This window comes from Podarcis cretensis, assembly GCF_951804945.1.
Source record: "Podarcis cretensis genome assembly, chromosome: 5".
NCBI classification, from domain to species: domain Eukaryota; kingdom Metazoa; phylum Chordata; class Lepidosauria; order Squamata; family Lacertidae; genus Podarcis; species Podarcis cretensis.
In genome coordinates, this window is record NC_137174.1 from 9315530 (window position 1) to 9340161 (window position 24632).

The 24632-nt window shown below is 41.1% G+C and overlaps 1 protein-coding gene across 2 annotated transcripts in view; it reads left to right on the plus strand.

The window, feature by feature from the left end:
- Positions 1–2323: 2323 nt before the first annotated feature.
- The window catches only part of UVSSA (UV stimulated scaffold protein A), a 64959-nt gene continuing 42650 nt past the window's right edge, over positions 2324–24632 (plus strand). For both annotated transcript variants that reach the window (XM_079975191.1, XM_079975192.1), the window contains exons 1-6: positions 2324–2472; positions 4227–4557; positions 5173–5293; positions 5843–6259; positions 7226–7335; positions 9206–9334. In XM_079975191.1, the coding sequence (XP_079831317.1) occupies positions 2375–2472; positions 4227–4557; positions 5173–5293; positions 5843–6259; positions 7226–7335; positions 9206–9334 (1206 nt within the window). In that variant the 5' untranslated portion in view covers positions 2324–2374. The remainder of the gene's footprint in view (positions 2473–4226; positions 4558–5172; positions 5294–5842; positions 6260–7225; positions 7336–9205; positions 9335–24632) is intronic.

Here is a 24632-nt window from a genome sequence, read left to right on the forward strand (position 1 = left end):
TGTGGGGCACCAGCCTTAGCAACAGAATTATGGATTGTGGGGCATCAGCCTTAGTAACAGAATTATGGATTGTGGGGCATCAGCCTTAGTAACAGAATTATTGATTGTGGGGCACCAGCCTTAGCAACAGAATTATTGATTGTGGGGCACCAGCCTTAGCAACAGAATTATGGATTGTGGGGCATCAGCCTTAGTAACAGAATTATTGATTGTGGGGCACCAGCCTTAGTAACAGAATTATTGATTGTGGGGCACCAGCCTTAGCAACAGAATTATTGATTAGTGGGGGCATCAGCCTTAGCAGGAGAATTATTGATTAGGGTGGCATCAACCTTAGCAACAGAATTATTGATTGTGGGGCACCAGCCTTAGCAACAGAATGATGGATGGGGGGGATCAGCCTTAGCAACAGAATTATTGATTAGGGGGGCATCAGCCTTAGCAACAGAATTATTGATTGTGGGGCACCAGCCTTAGCAACAGAATGATGGATGGGGGGGATCAGCCTTAGCAACAGAATTATTGATTAGGGGGGCATCAGCCTTAGCAACAGAATGATGGATGGGTGGCATCAGCCTTAGCAACAGAATTATGGATTGTGGGGCATCAGCCTTAGTAACAGAATTATGGATTGTGGGACATCAGCCTTAGCAATAGAATTATTGATTAGGGGCATCAGCCTTAGCAATAGAATTATGGATTGTGGGGCATCAGCCTTAGCAATAGAATTATTGATTAGGGGCATCAGCCTTAGCAACACAATTATGGATTGTGGGGCATCAGCCTTAGCAATAGAATTATTGATTAGGGGCATCAGCCTTAGCAACAGAATTATTGATTGTGGGGCACCAGCCTTAGCAACACAATTATGGATTGTGGGGCACCAGCCTTAGCAATAGAATTATTGATTAGGGGCATCAGCCTTAGTAACAGAATTATGGATTGTGGGGCACCAGCCTTAGCAACACAATTATGGATTGTGGGGCACCAGCCTTAGCAATAGAATTATTGATTAGGGGCATCAGCCTTAGTAACAGAATTATGGATTGTGGGGCACCAGCCTTAGCAACACAATTATGGATTGTGGGGCACCAGCCTTAGCAATAGAATTATTGATTAGGGGCATCAGCCTTAGCAACAGAATTATTGATTGTGGGGCATCAGCCTTAGCAACACAATTATGGATTGTGGGGCACCAGCCTTAGCAATAGAATTATTGATTAGGGGCATCAGCCTTAGTAACAGAATTATTGATTAGGGGCATCAGCCTTAGTAACAGAATTATTGATTAGGGGCATCAGCCTTAGTAACAGAATTATTGATTAGGGGCATCAGCCTTAGTAACAGAATTATTGATTAGGGGCATCAGCCTTAGTAACAGAATTATTGATTAGGGGCATCAGCCTTAGCAACAGAATTATGGATTGTGGGGCATCAGCCTTAGCAATAGAATTATTGATTAGGGGCATCAGCCTTAGCAATAGAATTATTGATTAGGGGCATCAGCCTTAGCTATAGAATTATTGATTAGGGGCATCAGCCTTAGTAACAGAATTATTGATTAGGGGCATCAGCCTTAGCAATAGAATTATTGATTAGGGGCATCAGCCTTAGGAATAGAATTATTGATTAGGGGCATCAGCCTTAGCAGGAGAATTATTGATTAGGGGCATCAGCCTTAGCAACAGAATTATTGATTAGGGGCATCAGCCTTAGCAATAGAATTATTGATTAGGGGCATCAGCCTTAGCAATAGAATTATTGATTGTGGGGCATCAGCCTTAGTAACAGAATTATTGATTAGGGGCATCAGCCTTAGCAATAGAATTATGGATTGTGGGGCATCAGCCTTAGTAACAGAATTATTGATTAGGGGCATCAGCCTTAGCAATAGAATTATGGATTGTGGGGCATCAGCCTTAGTAACAGAATTATTGATTAGGGGCATCAGCCTTAGCAACAGAATTATGGATTGTGGGGCACCAGCCTTAGCCTCCACCTTCCTGGAACTGGAATTTCTGCACCAAGAGCAGCCCAAGCAGAACGTAACCCAGCCTCAAGGTTGCAGATAAAGGGACACGACTACCCGCCCGGCGAGAGCCGAAGCCGGCGAGCCGTGCGAAGCTGAAGTGAAGCCAGCCGGCGGAAGTAGCAGCTTTGTGGCCGACGGGAGGCGGGGGGGGGGAGCCCTTCCCTTCTTCCCTTCCCCTCCGGACTCCGCCCCAGCAGTCTGACGAAGGGGGCGGGCTCGGCGGCTGGGAGAGGCCGAGGCCTTCCTGCGGCTCCTTCCGCGGCCTCCGGACGAGGCGCCGGCGACGCGGGGCAGCGGAGAGCGGCGGCTTCGTCCTCGTCCCGCCGGGTTTCCCCTTCAGCAATGGACGGCCAGCTGCCTGGGCTGGTGGAGGAGCTGACGACTTCGGGGGAGCCGCGCCTCGACCCCGCCAAGCTCAAGGAGCTGAAGAAGATCTGCAAGTAGGAACCTCTTCACGTAGACTATTCCCCCCCCCCTTTATTTTATTTATTTTTGTTTTATATTTCCATTTCATAATATACATCCACATCATTTACTTCCCTGGCTCTCCCTCCCGCCTCTTGGCTTTCAAAATTATTATTATTATTTTTAATAACATTTATTAAAGTTTCGAAAATGTTACAAAAATGAAAAAGAAAACAAGAAAAATACAAAATACAGAGAATTAAAAACATGTCAATCTTTCCATATCTTGTCTTTCATTTACTTTTCCCCCTGACCTCCTCACACCTCCCTTTTTTGTATTCTAATTCGATTAGCAGTTTCAGCAAATCCTTTCCATTTTTGCTTTTATCTTAATAGTTTATCTTAATAGATTGTAACTTTACATTCTCACCTATTCATAATCCAATTTTACCTAATTCTATAACATTACTGCTAAAAATTTGCGTTACTTTATTTAACCTTATCTTACCATAAAACACCTTGAAACTTAAAACTTAATGCTTATTTATACATAACTCCTTATATCATTCCTACCTAATTCTATAACATTACTGCTAAAAATTTGCGTTACTTTATTTAACCTTATCTTACCGTAAAACACCTTGAAACTTAAAACTTAATGCTTATTTATACATAACTCCTTATATCATTCCTACTAAAGCCAGACAGTTTCATTCCAACATTTTCCCTAATATTCATTAATTTTACACTAGTTCCCCAAATTAAAAAATTTTCTTTATAGAAAGAAAATTAACCTTTACTGTATAATTCTTGCCTTTTGTACGTTTCCCAATTCTAATTGCACGCATTGCAGAATAACTCAAAATTTAAATAAATATAGCATGGTAGAAAACTCCTCATTACAAACCTTCAGACAACCCCTACTAGCGATGTTAATTGCTTACAATGGTTAATTACAATTTACTCCAGTCTTTTTGGAATACTTGATCATGCTGGTTTGGGATTTTTCCTGTCAGCTTGGCCAGTTCTTCAAAGTCCATCATCTTCATCTGGGAACCTTTCCTTCCTCATTTTTCTTTTTTCCTTTTTGGATATATTTTTATTAAATTTCCAAAAAGTTCACATCATTCCAATACATTTGTTTTCTTTTTGTCCGCTTCCCATTCCATTTTTCCATGGTGTGTTTTATTCCTCCCCTTTACTGCACTTTGTCTCCCCGCTTTTATTATCATCACAATAACGCAACAATCTCTCATCCAGTTCTGTTGCTTATAGTTCAAACCCTTCTCCCCAATTCATCATACTGTAATATTTCTTTAAATGGTCCAAAAAGGGCTTCCGTTCTTTCATAAGGCAATCGTCGTTGAGTTCTCTTATTTTAGCTGTTAAATTTGCCGATTCCACATAGTCCTTCTCTTTACTTATCCGTCCTCCTTTGGTGGGAACTTCTTCATCTTTCCGTTTTTGTGCATAAAGAATCCCAGCTGCTGTAAAAAGCAAATTTGGGAACCTTTCTTTTAAAAAGAATCTGTTAGAAAGCAAATCTGGGAATCTTTCTTTTAAAAGCAAATGTTTCCATGGTGGATGTCCGCTGTTCTTTATATTATTATTTGGAGCGGGGGGTGCAATCCTGTGCATTCTTGTTCAGAAGTAAGTTAAGTGTGGAGTAACAATTGGGGAGAATTAGTTTTCTTCTTGTGCTGGGTGTTACTTAAAAAAGAACAAAAACTTCACTGTTGACGGTAGTGTATTTGCTTTCTTGCTAATCATGCTGGTTACTTTTCCAAAGGTCCTCGGATGAGCATATTACTCATGTTTATCACTTGCTGATGACACAGCTGAATCAAGAGCATGCAGAGATACGGCTGTCAGCATTTCAAGTTGTGGATGAACTCTTCGCCCGTTCCCATCAGTTTAGGACTTTAATCATTTCAAACTTCCAAGAGTTCTTGGAGCTCACAGTGGGAACAGACTATGATCAGCCACTTCCCCCACCAGTTGAAGTGGCACAAAAGCTAAAAAGAGCTGCCATTAAATCTGTACAGGAGTGGCATGAGAAATATGGAGAGGCCTACAAGAAACTTTCACTAGGATTCCATTTCCTAAAACAGAATAAGAAGGTACTTAAATACTCACTTTCGTGATTGAATGCTTAGTGGCTTTATACGAATAAAGTGTTGGAAATGTTTAGTTCATTGCTAGCAGACGTGAATATATTAAATGTGAACAAAAAAAATATGGTTCTTTATAAATAAGTAGACGAAAGACCTGTATTATATTACTTTAAAGTGCTGTTGCACAAAGACTGATTGGTAATACTAAAATACTTATTATTTAACAAAGACGACACTGAAAAATGGATTTCCTGCATCAGATGTGTGTTTCTACTGATAAAGTTTGCATCGTTCAAGTATTTGAAACAAAAAAAGGTAAGTATTCTTAAACCGGAACGGCTTAAGAAATTCTGTGTGCCTTCCCATGCACATAGAACACAATCTGTATTAGTATCACCTTGTGCTACTTCTAGTAAGGACTTGCTGTGAGATTTGCCCTAAGCTTCTGAGAAGAAGCTTTTATTGTTAGCTCAAAAACAGATTCTTTAGAAATATCTGAAAGTATTATTTTGTGCAGTCTGTTCCTTTCAGATGTTGACCACCAAAGAAAATTTGTCTTGACATGCACAATACGTTTTCAGCAGCAGCAAAAATAATAAAATATATTCTACAATTCTGTAGGTAGATTTTCAAGATACAAATGCCAGAACTCTAGCAGAAAGGAAGAGGGATGAAGAGAAACAAAAAAGGTTGGATAATATTTACAAGGAAAAAGCCAAAAAAGCTGAGAGGGAAATGGCAGGTGAGTGGGGTTTAGTGCCTTAATGGGTGGTTCATTAGTCCTAATTTCATTTGAAGATGTCAATACAGTCGTACCTTGGAAGTCGAACGCAATCCATTCCGGAAGTCTGTTCGACTTCCAAAATGTTCGGGAACCAAGGTGCGGCTTCCGATTGGCTGCAGGAAGCAGAACCTGGAACAATCACTTCCGGGTTTGTGATGTTCGGGAGCCAAAATGTTCGTCTCGCAAGGCATTCGACTTTCGAGGTTCGACTGTACTAGTAATTTTAATAAGGAAAGTAGTTATTTGTTTATATTATTATTATGTATTAAATTGGTATATTGCCCCTCATCCGTAGATATCAGGGCGGTTCACATAATAAAAATACAAGATAAAAAAACAATACATATGAAAACATTTATATAGTGCTATCGTTATGAAAGAGTTTCATAGGCAAAAAGTAGACTAAACTCTGTCCCAAAATAACTTCTGTGGGAACAAACTTATTTTAGTGTATGTGATATTTCTGTATTTTTATGGCAGTATTTTAAAACTACCACCACTTGACAGATATGTCACAAGAAATCGAAGCTGTGCTGACCGAGATGGAGAATTGTTTTCAGCTTCTGATGCCAGATCCCTTTGACTTCATGGCAAATGACACTGAAACAGTCAATTGGAGGACGGCTGAACTGGACAAAACTGTTTCCTGCCCTTCTGTGGAGAGAGCAGCTCAACAGGCACATTTCCTTGACGATAATGAGCAACCTTGCTGCAGCAAGGACCTTCCTTCCATCTCTCTGGTTCCGAAAGCTGGTAACAAAAAAGACTTGAATAGCGAAATAGAGGAGAATGGAGGCATGGAAGACTCTTTAAATTCTGAATTGACTTCTGCTGCCGCCAGTGGAGAAGATGACTATGCCACCTTTGTTCGGAGCCATGGTCTTGGATCTCATAAATACAGTCTCAATCTTGAAATAGCCACAGGTATTGGGATTCTGTGGAATGTAATCATTAATTACAACACACTCCTTTTAATTACAGGTTAAATGATCATCTTCACTGGTCAGCTAATAAACAAGTATTTAGAATCTGTTATAAGTACAGTCATACCTCGGGTTGAAGTAGCTTCAAGTTAAGTATTTTTGGGTTGCGCTCCATGGTGACCCAGAAGTAACGGAGCGCGTTACTTCCGGATTTCGCCACTCGCACATGCGCAGACGCTCAAAATGACATCATGCGTGGAAATGTGACATGCGCAGACGCACAGTAGCGTGTTACGTTTACTTCAGGGTGCAAACGGGGCTCCGGAACGGATCCCATTCGTATCCAGAGGTACCACTGTATGTTGCCGTTCCTGGGTGGAAAATATATTTGTCCTGGCCTGCTTTCCTGACTGTTGATTTTTGCAAGTAGGGCTTGAAAAAAAGGTTGGAAGTCACAGATTTCAAATTAAGACCTATTGAGAGATCCTCCGGCCTTTTTTCTACTGTTTTTCAGTATCTTCCTTATTTCAAGTGTCTAGTCATAGCAGAATAGGGCTCTGCCATGGGTGTCTACTTCGTATTGTTTTTTTAAAAATATATCTGCTGCTGTTTTCTTTGTTGTTTACTGTACTTTGTACATTGCCTTGAGAAATGTGTGGAAGGTGATGTATTAGTATTACTAAAAGTTATTTAAGTGTCTAGTTACTCACCAAACTCTTGTGGTGGCAGCCACTGAATTATAAAACCAGATTGGTGGGAGGAGAGATTGTATGGAGAAATATCCTCTTGCTTTTAGGCGAACCTACTAAGTTGGAGGCTGCTAAGAGAAGGGAACCATGTATATCACCTTGAGGTTAGAGGATAGGTGAGATATAAATGTAATAAATAAGTAAATAAATTAATACTGTACCAAAACATTCTGCGAATCTGATATGCATTTGCTCATTGTCTGTTTCCCCCCTGCTAGATGTGAAATTGCAGGAGAATGAAGACAATACAGCTATAATAAATAACGCTACAGACGCTTATAAGCTCATTAGAAACAAATTCATGCCTTCTGTACAGTCTTGGATTCAGGTGAGGAAAAACTCTTCCATTGAAAATAAAAATAAATTCTGTATTTTGTTTATTCTCTGTGTGTCAAAATGCTAATACGCTCACGCGGTGTTTTAGTTCCCCTAGGCTCTACACTAACTTCAGCATTCTTGAATTGAAAGCACATTCAGCAAAGTTTTTGTGGAGCCTTGCAAACTTATACTGATGTTTTATTTCTGAGCTGTGTTCGGTATTTGAGGGAGGTGTCACACATTCCTTTATTTCCATCTCCTCTGATTTCAACCAAAACTTTCATAATCTCATGCTTTAAAAAGCTTTCATAAATTTCTATTCAAAAAGTTAACCTAGTGGAGAGAAGATTCTGTGTATGTGCTTTCTTAATGGTGCAGTCAGCGTTATAGTTTCACTGACAAGTACAGTAACGCTAGTTAAGGCAGAAAATGGACATTTATTGTAATCCTTGGTACTAGGATCTTAATCAGATGCAACAGGAAAATCTAGCCAGTCATTGTTCTTTTGGATTGGGAAAAGTAAGACAGAGTTACTTGGTCCCTACTCTGCTGTATTTTGATTGAAGAGAATAGGGTTTGGGTGGTTTCCAGGATGCTTCTAATATAGTTAATCTTAGGTAAGCCTTTCCTTTCTAGAAATTCTTGATATCAGAATACTTCTGCTTTGGAAATCGCAGTTGGAGGACTGGCATTACATAGAATCAGAACTGCAGAGCTGGAAGGGACCTCAGGGGTCATTTAGTCCAACCCCCTGCAATACAAGAATCCCAACTAGATCATAGATGACATATGGCCATCTAACCTCTGCATAAAAAACCTCCAATGAAGGAGAATACACAACCTCTTGTGGGAGTCTGTTCCACTGGTGAACAGCTCTTACTGTCATAAAGTACTTCCTGATGTTTAACTGGAATCTCATTTCTTGTAACTTGAAGACATTGGTTTGTTTTTTCATCTGCAGCACTTTAGATATTTGAAGGTGGCTATTCTTCTTTCTTTCTTTCTTTCTTTCTTTCTTTCTTTCTTTCTTCTTTCTTACTAAATGCAAGAATATTGAAGGTGGCTGTTATATCACATCTCAGTCTCCTCTACTGCAGCAGCGTCCTCAGCCGTTCCTCATAAGACTTAGTTTTCAGACCCTTTATCATCTTGATCACTCTCTTCTACATATGTTCAAACTTGTCAATATCCTTCTTAAATTGTGGTGCCCAGCACTGGACACAGGACTCCAGGTGTGGTTTGACCAAAACAGAATAGAGTGGTACTATTACTTCCCTTGACCTGGACACTAGACTTCTGTTGATGCAGCCTAGAATAACATTAGCTTCCCCCCTGCTGCATCATACTGTTGACTTACGTTTCACATGTACTACTGGCAAGCCAGGTGTCCCCCATCCTATATTTCTGCAGCTGGTTCTTCCTGCCTAAGTGCAGAACCTTACATTTGTCCCTACTGAAATTCATTTTGTGAGTTTGGGCCCAGTTCTCCAATCAGTTAAGGTCATCTTGAATCCCAGTTCTGTCTTCTGCAGCATTAGCTACCCCTCCCAGTTAGGAGTCATCTGCACATTGGATGAGCATCCCGCTAATATTTTCATCTAAGCTCACAACATTATAAACAACCAGATCCTACCCCCCCCCCCACATTATTTACCATCTCATCTAATAAATGTATTTCCCTAATATGAGTTTGGTGGTGGCGGCGGCTACCTTTACTTTTTATTTACCAGCGGTGTGTGAAGCTGAATGACACACAAATTAAATGTGCATAAGTTGCGAGTTATCTGTATTACAAATTCCCGTGGCATGCCAAATGTGCATGAAATCTTGGCATGTATGTGAGTGCCAAGTCAGCTAATGTTGCGGTTTTTATTTTATAGTTGTTCACAAGGGCTGGAATAAATGATGAACATCTAAGACAAGCCATTGATCTTAAAAACAAATTGGAGCGTGCCACAGAGAAATGTAAGGAAATGAATATTGGTTTTAAAGACAGGAAGATGACAATGGTGAGTTAAGTTAAATATTTCTGGTATAGTTTGAGGAATACGTGACCTGAATTTAGAACATAATGTCACAATATGGCCTCAATATGGCATATCGTAGTCTTGTATATATACCTTGGTTATTGGGGGGGGGGGTTCCTTTCTAGAGACCAGGATCTTTCATTGTCTTGAACTGTTTGTAACTCATGCCAGAATCACGCTGCAATAAAATGTGGGATTATAAATTTAACATGCAAATCGTTTTTTAAAATCTCTTTAAACTTTTCATAAAACTTAATATCTTTGAACCTGCTTTGTATTAATTATCTAGATTTCTCTCTGAGCTTCATAGTTTGCTGTGTCTTTAAATAGCAGAGCATTTATATACTGAACAATATATACTGAACACAGAGCAATATATACTGAACACAGTGGTAACTGAGATGGGGTGAGAGATTGCTGTAGAAAAATCAAAGTGGTCTCATCTTTTTATCAAATTGCTTTTCTTGGGGTAACTGATTTCACTTGTCCCCTAAAGCTGCTGTATTGGGTAATTTCACATATCATAAAATCAGCCATGCATTAGTCCTAGTCCACACGCAGTATAGTTAGTCTTTTAGTGAAGGGTTTCCCATAGTGTGAACTCTTAAAGAATAATGTTCCATGATTATTAAAACTACATTTTAATAACTTCTACTTTTGCTTCCACATTTTTGTACCCACGCTCTACCTGTCATTATATGAGGGGCCGCAATGCCTAAAGAGGGCTATGGTCAGCCAATTTAGGACCAATTGAGCTTGGTCCTAAAATTGAGGAGCCGTTGACACACTAGTCCTCTATGTCTAAAATAAATTTGAAGTCACTTCTGAGTAACAAAGATTAGACAGGGTGTAGGAAAGGAGAGCCTATGAGCTTACATCTTGAACATGTGGGTATGGGGTGGGTGGGTTTGAGGCCAGTAGCTGCAGTCCTACTTCCCTCTTCCCACCTGTTTGGTATACGCATAGAGAGGTACTGTGTAAAGGTAAAGGGACCCCTGACCATTAGGTCCAATCGTGACCGACTCTGGGGTTGCGGCGCTCATCTCGCTTTATTGGCCAAGGGAGCCGGCGTTCAGCTTCTGGGTCATATGGCCAGCATGACTAAGCCACTTCTGGCGAACCAGAACAGCGCACAGAAACACCGTTTACCTTCCTGCTGGAGCAGTACCTATTTATCTACTTTCACTTTGACGTGCTTTCAAACTGCTAGGTTGGTAGGAGCTGGGACTGAGCAACGGGAGCTCACCCCATCGCGGGGATTCGAACCACCAACCTTCTGATCAGCAAGTCTAAGAAAATATAGAAAGCACTAAGTTCTCACTGACTTATGAAAGAAGTTATGATCTACCCAAAAAATGTTAAGGCATCTGAGTCTCCAGGAAAAGGGAATTTGACTGAGGAACCCCTCTTCACATGCAGGGCAATACTACTATTTGTTCACAGCAAGAAACTACAGAATGAAGGGGTGCGGTTATGACAGTGGTGAAAACAGAACGCATGTGATGGTGGGTCATTCTTGCCATCAGTTGTCCATACAGTGATGCCACAGAAATCTTTATAAGAACACAGTTGACAAGTCCGTATGTTGTAAACAGAGCACTAAGTTCAGGATTCACAAAGGTAATAATAATAATAATAATAATAATAATAATAATAATAATAATAATAATTTATTACTTCTACCCCGCCCATCTGGCCGGGCCTCCCCAAGGCACTCTGGGCGGTAAAATGTCATGGCAGATGAAGCGATGCTAATAATTTTAGGTTGTCAGTTTGGGCCCTATGCTAAGCCATGGTTAAATTTTCTTAACCATTATCTGTTGAAATGTCTGAACTGAACCTTACCTATCTTTTTAAATTGGCCCTTCATAGGCCAGAACTGTGTTGGCTCTAGGTCCTTAGACTTATATACAATAAGATTCTGCAAAGGATGATCAGGTCAGGCCAGCACTAGATTTCAAGTTTCTATCTGGGCATATGTGAACACTGGCATGAATTCGTATACTCTTTTAATGAAAATAAATATTAGCATTTGCTGAGAGCTGTATTTTTGAAGATGTTTTAAATTAGACTTGAATCCTTCCCCCACCCCAAAGCTACATTGTGCTTTTTTCTCCCCCTCAATTTTTCTGGGAACTGGATTTTTGTTTTCGTTTGCTTCTAAGGCAATTCAGAGCACACTTAATTTGGCAGTAGATCCTGTTGAAATCAATGCAGCTTCTATCTGAATATTTTTTAGGTTCAGGATGTAGCTAAAATTATTTCAGGTGGCCAGTAGAGGGAGCACATCCAGCATGCTGGGAGCTGCTTCTGCCCACATGATTTGAATGCGTTTGTTTGTGGTGAATAGAATATTATAGCTCCCATCAATATTTAAATTGAAAATGCACTCATTTCTAGACAGTACCTTAAATTAGCTGTTCTTAACTAATGTTTTCATCTGTATGTATGGCATGAATCTTTCCCCAAAGATCTTCATAAGGCTAAAGTGTTAAATGCAAAATATCTCATAACTGCCTAGTATTTTTTACCTGTGCCACATTTCTCGGTAGTTATGCTTACTTGTCAACTAATTCATTTGCAGTGCTTAAAAACACAAAAGAAATCGGCTTTTGTAGCTTAAAATAAAAATAGCAGTATTTCTCTTCCCTAGCTTTAGTTTTGTGAAGGATATTGTTAAGAGTAATCTTCTTATCAAAAATTGTGTTATGAAGCATTGATAATCCACAAATTGTGTAAATAAGAGGTGAAGAATAGTTTACAAATGAAGGCACACATAAAAAGCTGTCACATGGAACTGACCTGGTGTACACATAATGTTAAGCATGTGGTAAAGGTAAAGGGACCCCTGACCATTAGGTCCAGTCGTGGCCGACTCTGGGGTTGCGGCACTCATCTCGCTTTATTGGCCGAGGGAGCCGGCGTACAGCTTCCGGGTCATGTGGCCAGCATGACTAAGCCGCTTCTGGCAAACCAGAGCAGCGCACGGAAACGCTGTTTACCTTCCCGCCGGAGCAGTACCTATTTATCTACTTTCACTTTGACATGCTTTCAAACCGCTAGGTTGGCAGCAGCGGGGACCGAGCAATGGGAGCTCACCCCGTCGCGGGGATTTGAACCACCGACCTTATGATTGGCAAGTCCTAGTCCAAAAAAACCCATATGCAGAAGCTCCCCCCCCCCCGTGCTGACTGTAATAATTGCTGCAGGTGGCGCTGTGGGTTAAAGCCTCAGCGCCTAGGGCTTGCCGATCGAAAGGTCGGCGGTTCGAATCCCTGCGGCGGGGTGCGCTCCCGCTGCTCGGTCCCAGCGCCTGCCAACCTAGCAGTTCGAAAGCACCTCCGGGTGCAAGTAGATAAATAGGGACCGCTTACCAGCGGGAAGGTAAACGGCGTTTCCGTGTGCGGCTCTGGCTCGCCAGAGCAGCGATGTCACGCTGGCCACGTGACCCGGAAGTGTCTCCGGACAGCGCTGGCCCCTGGCCTCTTGAGTGAGATGGGCGCACAACCCCAGAGTCTGGCAAGACTGGCCTGTACGGGCAGGGGTACCTTTACCTTTACCACCCTTCATTGAAAGATCTCAGGGTGGTTCTCTGAATAAAATGCAACATAAAAACACAAGTAAATAATTAAAACAAAGCAATGACCCCTCCCCCTTCTTCCCACAGCTTCATTTAAAAGACTGTAGAATATTAATCTGCCAATTGGCAGAAGTGGAAGATTTGTTTCATCTGGCAAGCTGATATTCAGTAGAGCTGGATGTTGAATTCCACCCATGGTTTATTTCCTATAGTTTATTAAACTATGTTTTAATGTTACATGAAATATCTGCAAAGAAATGCATGTTTTTACATTTTTCCTCCATATCCACTCACACATGTAGTATAAACTTAGGGGAAATGGCAACTTTTTCCTTGGTCAAGGTATCGATTAATGTTCATTTGGCCAAACTGGTTGCTGTTGGTTTAGTAGATAAAAGGGGTGCCACCTATTTTCTGCGAATTCTCTGCAGAACATAGGCTATAATATGAGAATTTCAGGGTTCTTGGGCAGCTCTTTCTCTGACCTTGGGGTGAAATGTGATCTCTAAATTTCAAAGATGCTTTCAGTGCAGGTGTGACTGGTCCAGCTGTCCTCATCAGTCCCAGCAAATGTGGAGCAAGGCAAAGGGTGAACCAATGAGACGTCTCTTCTCCCCACTCCTGTGCAATGTGCAAACTGGCTCTAAGGAATATTGGCAGTCTTTAGTACAGTACAGGTCAGAAATAAGATGGTACAAGAATGAGTGCAATCAGGGGTGGAAATGAGATTAAAAGGCATTTTAATACATAGAGGGGGGATTGTCTTGGGGTGATTAGAGATGAGGTTGTGTTACTTAATAATTTGGCAAAAGTATATCCCTTAATAGTTACTCCTCACTTATTTTGTAATACTCATATGGATAAATTACAGTCCTTCCCCCACAGAACATGCATAGAACTAAGATTGCTAAGATTTGTCTCAGATTTTGAAGCATTTATTTTTTAACTACACGGTTCTGAAGGCACCATGTAACTTGCTAGCATATTGCATCAGGTACAGCAGAGGAATAATAGCCTTATTATAATTCCCAGAGAAAAAATGGTCTTTTTGTTTACTCTTTTTTTAGATTTTTTGTTTTATCTTTTGTAAGATGCTTTGAATATTACTTTTATAGGCCAGTTTTCTGTTATATGCTCAAAATAAGTGATGCTATTATTCTATTAAAATCTGGCTTGCTAGATTGCAGATCAGGCTTTATATCATTGCTATGGAATCATTATCATTATTATTTATATTTATATACCACCTCTTCTTCCAAGGACCTCAAGGTGGTTCTCCCCATTTTATCCCTACAGCAATCCTGTGAGGTAGGTTAGGCTAAGAGATGGTGACTGGCCCAAGGTCACCCGGTGAGTTTCATGGCTGAGGGGGGATTTGAACCCTGGTCTCCCAGGTCCTAGTCCAACACTCTAACCTGTATACCTGAAGGAGCATCTCCACCCCCATCGTTCAGCCCGGACACTGAGATCCAGCGCCGAGGGCCTTCTGGCGGTTCCCTCATTGCGAGAAGTGAGGCTACAGGGAACCAGGCAGAGGGCCTTCTCGGTAGTGGCGCCCGACCTGTGGAACGCCCTCCCATCAGATGTCAAAGAGATAAAGAATTACCTGACATTCAGAAGACATCTTAAGGCAGCCCTGTTCAGGGAAGTTTTTAATATGTAATGCTGTATTGTTTTTAACACTGATTGGGAGCCGCCCAGAGTGGCTGGGGAAACTCAGCCAGATGGGCGGGGTATAAATAATAAATTATTATTATTATTATTATTATTATTATTATTATTATGCCACCCTGACTCTAGAATGGCCAGGTGAAATACAATTTCACTGCTATGTAGCTGCGTTGAATCACATAGGGGTATTTGGTTAGTAAGTAACACTCGCCTACATCCATACTGGAAAGAGGTTTTAAGATGTTCTGAGCATAAAAGCTTTTCCTTGGAAGAAAGTGTGGCACAGCTAAATAGATGCATGAAGGTGGCATTCTGCCCAGGTTTGTGGTTCCTAAGAAGCATCTGTCTTCAAAGCTTGTCTAAGCGCTTGGCAAGTTTAGACTGTCTGTATGGGTGGGTACCTTCTTTTGAAGCCTGTGATTTGGCTGTGTTGTATCAGTGAACTAGAATTATTTGTCTCCTTGTAGCACATCATGGCTTGTATTTCACCGGTGAATGAATGCGTCATGTGGATGGGTTTGCATTTGTGGTAGAGGATGTGCCTTGCACCTTCGTTTCCGCGAACTGGTTGTGTGGTTTTGCTGACATTCTCCACCCATTTTTCATGTAGCATGCTACCTCTGAAGGGTCAGAGGTCACAGGAAGGGCCAGAGCAGATAGCTCTGTAGGGCTCTGCTGGGCTCTTGGCTCCAGAGTAGGGCTAGCCTTCGTTTGACTCTTAAGCCAGTGGTGCACAGCATTTAATAATGCAGCAAGAGGAAAACAAGGGGTGGTCTTCCCTCATTCTCCAGAGAAAGGGGGCAGCAGGCAAAGGCTGTTTAATCCAAAAAAATAAGCCTTGGCTATAAAAGAACTTGGAGTTACTGTGGCAGTGTCCACTAGAGGGTAGGCAAAGGCAAGAAAAATAAAGCATTTTTTTTTTAATTTGGGAGGGGGAGGAATGGAAATTTCTTCATTCCTAGGTTAGAGTCTTGCTCCCCCTGCCCTTTCGCCTTGTGGTCTGGCTCTCTTTCCCAAAAAATGGAGACTTGCATCTTGGTGCCATCTCAGTCCATAGCTTTCTCGGGCTGATGACTTTCCTCCTTGCTTGGGTCGCTGCTGAAACCTGTTTCTCTCTACCTAACAGTCTCTAGAAGCTCCTCCTCTGTGAAGGAAACAGGTTCATTTTGACTGCCCCCCCTTCCTTTTTCTTTTGGCTGCAGGTGGTTTTTCTTCAGTGAGGAGAGTGTTGGCCCAGGGAGGAGTTGCCATCTTGGGCAACCTGAATCAAGTTGGGTGGATGGGAGAACTTACAGTACCCCATTATACTGCTCAACTTCGCGGTCCATTTTAGGGAACTAATATTCAGGGTGCAGATCATAGCCCTAACTGCCTTTTACAGCAGATGATTCCCACTGCAGCCTACTTTTAAAGAAAATTAGCAAGATGCTTGTCTCTGTGATGGATAGATTAAAGAAACAGTCCAGGTATGTTCTCAGTAAAGACCACCCTTCTTTCCCTGTTAGAGATGAGGGAAGAGATCTTGCCTATTACAGTGGTGTCCTCAACTGCTACACTTTTTTTCATAGGAGTAAACGGCAGGGGTTGACGATGGGAATAATTTAAAGTACATTATAGAGGTCCCAACATTCCTATCCTCCTTCTAGCTCAGATCTCAAAACCAGCCTCTTGTCTGTTTCACATTAACCAAAGTTGCCTGCATTCCAGTTCTGGGCAGTATTCTCTTTCTGACTTAAACGATGTTGTTGGTAATTAAAGCTTGCCAAATCAAAACACTTATGCAACATAACATGCCTAGGGAAATAATTAGGCAAAGCAACATTTGTGTGAAACAGAATTTCAGGATGTTGCTTAAACATCTTGCTCATCTCAACATGGGTATAGGTGGGTCACTTTTTGCTGGATCGTGCCCGGTCTTCCATGCTAGTCCTACTCAAAATAGACTTATTGAAATTAATGGGCATGACTGACTTAGGTTCATTAATTTCAGTGGGCCTTCTCTTGAGTAGAACTTAATTGGATGCAACCTCATTTTTCCTGGTTATATGGATGATCAAGAAAGTTATATTTTTTTTGTCTGATAAAAATTAGAACCCCACCATAGAACTAACTCATAGCAAAAAGGAGGAGGAGTAACAATACTTTTTAGCACTTTGTGTTTAAGCAGGGTAGTGCAGACAATACTCCTTTATCTCAGTAAGCAATAAAATTGTTCCCAACAGGATCTTGTTGGACAAATTTGGAGCTACTTAATAGGCTTAATAGGGAAGGAAAGTGAAGGGGAAAGGGAAATACCGTCGTACCTCCGCTTATGTAGCCCTCCGGTTACGTAAACTTCAGGATACGTAAGCAGCAAACCCAGAAGTATATTTCCGGGTTTTTGCCACACGCGCATGTGCAGAAGCGCTCTACTACCGCGTGCGCAGAAGCGGTCTCTCCGGTTGCGAAAACATCAGGATCCAGCTGGATGACTGGAACGGATCCCACCCGCAACCGGAGGTACCACTGTAATGGTCAGACACTGATTGCCCATCGAGAGGAAGCTCTAGTACCATAAAGCCAACCTGGAAGTTCTGCCACCATCACCACCCTTCTCCATACATTGTTGATATATACTACAGGCAACAGCAGATATATCCGCCTCCAATTGATGCACGACTGCATACGTGTGCATCGCAGCAACTTGGAAGTGGCTGGAAAAGGAGGTGGAACCAGCTTATGGGTGTTTCGCTATTGTGCGCGATGACCTGGAATGCAACCCAGGTGCAAATTGGGGGTTGCTTATGCAGATAAAGAGCTCTTTAAGAGAGTAGTCTCTTAATTTTGTACAAGAAAGGCAGCATACAAACACAGTAAGTAGTATTCTGAATTCACAGTGGATTCCCAGCCCAGTGTTTTACTGCAGTTTTAAGAAAGAGAAAAGCAAATTGTTTACAGATTGGTTAATGTGACATTTACATTTATGATTTAACAGGTGTAGAAGTTGTAAAAATCTCATTTCCAGTAAGGTACCTTGTTTTGCCCCATATTGTCAGTCATTCCAAAAGGCTTTTATACTCTGCTAATGAACACTACGTGATTTGGTTACACAAATTGTAGTTTTCCTTCATTTAAGATGACTTGACTATATTTTACATCATGGCTGAATTCAAAATGCATTCACATAAAGTTGCCCATATAAATTGGTTCCACTGCAGTAAGTATTAATTCCTTGGCCGAAAAAAATCCTCTCTCTCCTCTTGGAAAAAATATTTAGTTGACTGTGAGTAGATGCACATGAAATATTGGTAGGTGGAATAATTTGCAAGATCTTCCAGTGAGGGTATTAGCATATAAATAGCAGATGCAATGATGACCATCACAGCTGAGTACATTTAATTTTTAGTTTATAAGATAAAATGGGTTTTTAAATGCATAGTCATCAAGCCTGCTGAAAGACAAATGAAGTTTAGAGTTCACTTATCTGAGGAGGCCTTACATCATGTTAGAGGAAGGAAAACCAAGCCTGCCACATTACCATACCTGAAAGAAAGAGATTTCCTGGGCTGGGGGAAAGGAATGAAAAGTGTTCAGAAAGGCAGAACAAGAAATCTGGCAGCAAAATGTTAATGAGCCCAGATGCAGTGAACAATTAGCTGTACCTTCTTTTTATGTACACATGCACCTCACCAGATCTGTAAATTCTTGGCCCTTGCTTTTGCTTGTATAATACAGTTTTTTCAAGAGACAGCTCCAGAAGCAGTAGAAAGAAAAGTGAATATAGAAATGCAGTGTCTGTGGCAATATGGCCACTGCACATTGATCAAAAGATTGATCATAGGCTCCACCCTCTAGCCCTAGTCTCTTCATGAGGGAGCTATTTTCAGAGGAAGAACTAGGAAGGGAGAGAGACACTGTTTGCCATCAGGCGGTGGTTGGTTTCAGCTGTGCTCGGGGGCATAGCTGATTTTAACCGTGGTGTTCCAGGTTCTAGTGTACTTAATACCTCTCCATTTTATTTCACATTATGGAAAAAGTTAATAAGCTAGGGAAGGGGCATAATATTGCCCCCATAAGTCTAGAAATTTATTAGGCCCCTTGTTAACCATCTTGTGTAGTGCCATTAAGACTAAGCAATTCAGGCGGCAATCTTTTACATACTTATGAGCGGTCCCCATTGAATTCAGTGTGGCTTACTTCTGAGCAATGTGCAGTTATTGTGGCATGAAACCACACTGGAAGATTGTGTCATCGGAGACCCTCTTCTGAAGCAAAGTAAAACCCTGTAGTTCAGTTAACTGCTGTTTGCAAAACTGCAATGTTATTTCCACAGTATCTTTGCAAAGGAGGATGGGGAGAAAACCAGAAGAAGGTGGCCACAGCCCTGCCACCTCTCATTGGCCGTGTCCCCCAGTAGCACCAGCTGGCATGGATGGTGCGGGAAGATCACAGGAAATAATTGTAGGAGGTGCCTGGTTATTCAGTGGGAAGAACACATAATGAGATTATATTAACATTTGGGGAAATATTATTAAGATTCCAAAGGAGGATACAATAATACGTTGGTGGGCTAAAAAACCTCCAAAACTTGATTAGCAGAAAACAGTAAGGTTTGAGCTAGGTTGTGGATATTTGAAAAGAAATGTTGCTAAATATATAGGAGAAATGTATTTCATATTTAAATAGCTCTCCGATAAAAATTACAAAGGGCTGTATTCGACGAAGCAGTTCCATTAGTGCAAGGAATTCTGACTGTACCATTCTGAAATTTCTCTCTCTCTCTTCTACCACCTGCCACCAGGCCCTCTCCAAATCTGATTTGGGAGGTTGGGGAAAACCCCAGAACAGACCTGGGGCGACTTCTATTGCACAGCCAGAAGTCCATGCACTAACTGAACTATTTCGTTGGATCCCTGCTGCTTGTTTTGTTCACACAGTAATATGATGAGAACAACCAGTTTAGTCTCTATATGAGTTGTGATTTGCTTTCCATCCTCATTCTGGATAGGGGTTTTAAGGATTGGAAATAATTCCTTAAACAGTTGTGTTTTTCTAGGAGTAGGACAAAACCCAGGAGATATGTGTGCGTGCGTGTGCACGCGCTCACACACACACACACACACACACACACACACACACACACAGTTGTTTGTAAAAGCTGAAAATTGCAAGCGGCCAAATTGAACCTTATACTGCATAATGGTTTGAAACTAAATGAGTGTCACCTGAACCATCATTTTTATTGGTTTATATTGGAGAGTAAATGTACAAAAGGGGCATTTTAAAGTGACTGTCCCAGTGCTCCACAATACAGTAGTACCTCGGGTTAAGAACTTAATTCGTTCTGGGGGTCCATTCTTAACCTGAAACTGTTCTTAACCTGAAGCAGCACTTTAGGTAATGGGGCCTCCCGCGCCGCCGCTGTGCGATTTCTGTTCTCATCCTGAAGCAAAGTTCTTAAACCGAGGTACTATTTCTGGGTTAGCGGAGTCTGTAACCTGAAGCGTCTGTAACCCGAGGTACCACTGTAGTTGCTCTTAAAAAGGCATTTATGTGTTAACTAGTTGCCTCAAGGTGGGCGCGCACTTCCTCTTGAAAAGAATGCTGTGTGGATTGGCAGAATTGACAGCTGGATGTGGATTCTGATGTGCACTGGATGAGCTTCAGCCATGTTTGTTGTACCGCAAGGGATGCACCAGCTAAATCCTGCTTATTCATCTTAGCTGGATGGAGTGTGAGCTTTACTTACTTCATTACTTAGTGCTTCTTAATGGAGTTGGGGATCTTTTTAAGGGACTATTGCTAAGGATTTACTGGCCCTCAAGGGTGGCTGCCAAGTGTGTGCTTTCGGTGGAGAGAGTCAGAACTGGAGTGCTGGGCTGGCTGAAGTACATTGAGTTAGCAGAGGGAAACTGAAGCCCTATGAGTGTTTGTTTGCACAAACCTGCTGCTTAGGTGTGGAATCCTAGGCATAAGGTTTTTCTGGCTACACAGTACAGGATTTTGCATCAAGTAAGCAGATTTTTATGGAAAGAAAGGGAACTCGATACTGCAAACTGAAATAGTAAAGTTCATTACTACCTCCTTTTACATGTCTCTTTTAAGCACTTATCTTTGCTTACTCACAAATGAAGAAAAATGTGACTTGTTTTAAAATGATACAAAAACGAATCTTTTCCTATCTAGGAGCTAAGGCTTAATTTCTCATAGTTAGCTAAGCAGTTAAATATTTTTTAGAGGAAATATGAATTTAATAAATTCCTCAGTGAATTCAAGGGTGCAGACAATAAGCATAATATTTTATGAAAATGACCCTCATATTTAAAACCTGGCATTATATGTTATGCATTGTAGCACCAAGTCCACATCTACCTTTTAGAAAATTAAAACACATAAATTCTGTTTAGTGTTTGATATGCACTGCACTAGCTGAAAGCTATAATGGCCCTAAAACCTTGGGTTGCTTTTCACCTTTCATAAATTCCTGGGTAGATTCTATACAAAAAATAATTTTCAGCTCCGTGGCTCATTGTTATTCAAACGTGATTGATTGTCGTCATTTACTCAGTGAGGAAGTTAAGTGCTCCTGTCATTTCCAAAGAGTATAATTGGGACGTTTCACAGGTCAGTGCTAGTGACAGGTTTCCCTTTTGATTAGTGTTGGACTGATAACAAAAATTACAGTTTCCTATGATTAATGCTTCCTATAGTGCCTAAATGCACTGCTCATGGATTGTGCCTAAACAAAGTGACTTTGCATCTTATTATTTCTCTTCTCAGCAGAGCTCTGCGAGGGTCTCAAAGTTTGGGAACCTGCAAGTGTGCAGCAGTGTTGACCCCTCTGGTTTCCGATCAGGTTCTTGCACTAGGAATTTGACTGAGGCCTCTTTACCCTGGCTTCTCTGTGTGCCCATGTGAAATAAAATCTGGGAATGTCTTTAGAAACGTTGTGTTGACTTTTTCACATTTGCCCACTGATTACAGAACAGGCAACCTTAAAAAAGACATTTGCCGTATTCCCCAAAACCGTACACAATTTAAATTATTTGTATTCTGCCATCATACATGGATGCTTTGCTTGTCAGTGGTCCTTAATAAAGGAGAATTTGACTGTTTTTGCTTTTGGTTTGAAAGGGGTTTTTTATACTTCTGAGTTAAAACTTTTCCTATGAAATACACTAAAAAAAAAAAAAAATTCCCTATAAAAGAATTGTCCCTCAGAGTTCTATTTTCTAATTTATTTGACAGAAGCTGTTACATCTCGATATATAGTCTTCTCAGCTAGTTGGGAAAAAGTAATGTACTCAGCACTGGAGTTTAATGTCGACCCTATATTTAGTTAAGCTAGGAGAAACTTTGATAACTGTTAGAGGTAAATGGCCTTTCTCTCATCACCAGGTAAAAGTTAAAATGTTTAAAAGAGAGCAGGAAAGAACGCCTTCTGAATCTAGTGTTAAACCACGCCTTACTTTTTGTCTTAAGTTACTGTTATATAAAAGTCTCCAAACATCCTCTTCCCAAAAATCTTCATCTCTCTCTCTCTAAAAACACAGTATGTTTTATAAAAGTGTGGGTAGTTGTTGGTTCATGAGTAACACAGCAGCTCAGGGGCTTGATCCAGTGTAGGAAATGAAAGGTGTGTGTGTGTGTGTGTGTGTGTGTGTGTGTGTGTCTGTGTCTGTGTGTGTGTGTAAGTGTAAGTGTGTAAGTAAGGCTGCCTCTGCATGCACAATTAGATGCATTTCTAGGCTGGACAGCTGGAATACGGCAGGTAGCTGTCTGAAAAAGTAACTCTGCACCACAGTCTATGCAGAGGAGAGACTAGTCACAATCAGTTACTACCATTTATTAGATATATGGAAGGGACGTGGGTGGCGCTATGGTCTAAACCACAGAGCCTAAGGCTTGCTGATCAGAAGGTTGGTGGTTCGAATCCCCGCAACGGGGTGAGCTCCCGTTGCTCGGTCCCTGCTCCTGCCAACCTAGCAGTTCGAAAACATGTCAAAGTGCAAGTAGATAAATAGGTATCGCTCCGGCGGGAAGGTAAACGGCGTTTCCGTGCGCTGCTCTGGTTTCGCCAGAAGCGGTTTAGTCATGCTGGCCACATGTCCCGGGAAGACTGTCTGCGGACTAACGCCGGCTCCCTCGGCCAGTAAAGCGAGATGAGCACCGCAACCCCACAGTCCCTGACTGGACCTAATGGTCAGGGGTCCCTTTGCCTTTATTAGATACAGAAGTAACAACTGTAAGCCAAGTCTACAAAGGCATATTTGTGCCTCAGAGCAAGGGCTTAAGCTTCCATGTGAATTTTTAGCTTTCCTTGTATGCTGTAAATCAAATAAACATAACTGGGTTGGTTTTTTTAAAAAAAATGGGAGGGAGAGGATAAAAGCGATAACTCGAGCTTTGATATGGACTTGGAAACATACTGGGAGTAAATGCATATCAAATAACGATGAAATAACAGGCCCTTATCAACAGCCCAGCAGCAACCATTGGAACCAACTGATGTTCCTGAATATTCTTCAAGGGCAGTCCCACATCGACTAGGTATCATAGTTCAGCCTCAGCGGTCTCAGACCCTGCAGCAGTGGGAAATCCCATCTTCCTCTTGCAATTTAAGGACTAACAGTTGGCATGAATGTTAGCCTGAGAGTTTAGCAGCCTACTATTTACTAGGGGGCGGGGGAGCAAAAGAGAAGGCAGGTTTTAAACGACAGCAAAAGTTGGAGTAAGTCATGGGTTGAGGGATACAGAGGAGCTATGAAGGAATGTGGACTTAGGTGAAGTGTTAAGGGAGAGGTGGAGACTTGGCAGAGGATGGGAGGATGCCCCTAGTTTTATATATTTTTTAAATTGCATAATTCCTGAACTTGCATATTGCTTAGAATTCTCTGGATTAGAGACTTAAAAGGCACTACTGTATGTTTCTTTCTATCTTTGCACTGGGTGTTTCCCAGTGAGACGCAGTGAGTTCACAAAGTGATAACTAGTGGATATAAGATTTATCTATCAGCTACGTTTTCCCCCCAATTCAGTTTAATCAATGTACAGTATGCCTCTTGTATATATTCTTCATGCAAGACTGTACTATGGAGGTTGGGAATTCTTTAGGCCTGTTACCACTGGGGGTGAGGGACTGCAGAAAGCAGAATGACCTGTTTTCATTTTTAAAATTGCTTAAGTTTTATTTATTCGTATTTTAGTTTTTTACTTTTACAGGTAAAGTAGTAAGGAAAAACATACAGTTAGTATTTTCCTTAATAGCTCAGTAATATAATAAAGCTTACTGCCACTTTCCAGTTTCTGCCCCAGCAGCAAAATCACTGAATTATATTAACAGGGTTTTAAAATGTTATAAAATATATTTTATTTTAATGATAATAATTTAATTTAGTGTGTTAACTTTTGGTTTTTATACCCCTCTGTTATAAAATGACATTAAATGCGGTGGACTGCCAGTATTTAAGTTCTTCTTCTTCCTCACAAGAAAGTCAAGGCTGCAATCTTGTACCCACTTACCTGAGAGTAAGCTCCATTAAACACAAAGGGACTTACTTTTGAGTAAAAATGTATAGAGTTGTACTTTAAGTTAACTATACAGTAAATTCTTAATGAGTGCCTGGACTTTAGTTCCTACACTGCAAGAGACATGCCTGTGCCTTTTTAGAAAGCTTTCACATTTTGTATTGGCACTTATTGTGTAATAAGAGAGTATTTGAAGAAGTGTGCATGCACACGAAAGCTTATACCCAGAACAAATTTAGTTGGTCTCTAAGGTGCTACTGGACAATGTTTTAATTTTTTAAATTTATGTAATAGTTTGCAGAAAATAAGTTGTAGGGAGTACCTAATATCAGGTGAACCCACCACAGGACAGATGCCTCATGGCTGCTAGGATGAAAGGAGGGGAAAACTTGGAGGAAGCTCTAGGTTTTTGTTAATCATTAGTGGGGCTTGAACCAAAGTGTATACAAAACTGTGAACTTGTATTGATCCATTGATTGTGCTGAATTTGTGTTGATATCCTTCAAACTATCCAGATTCAAC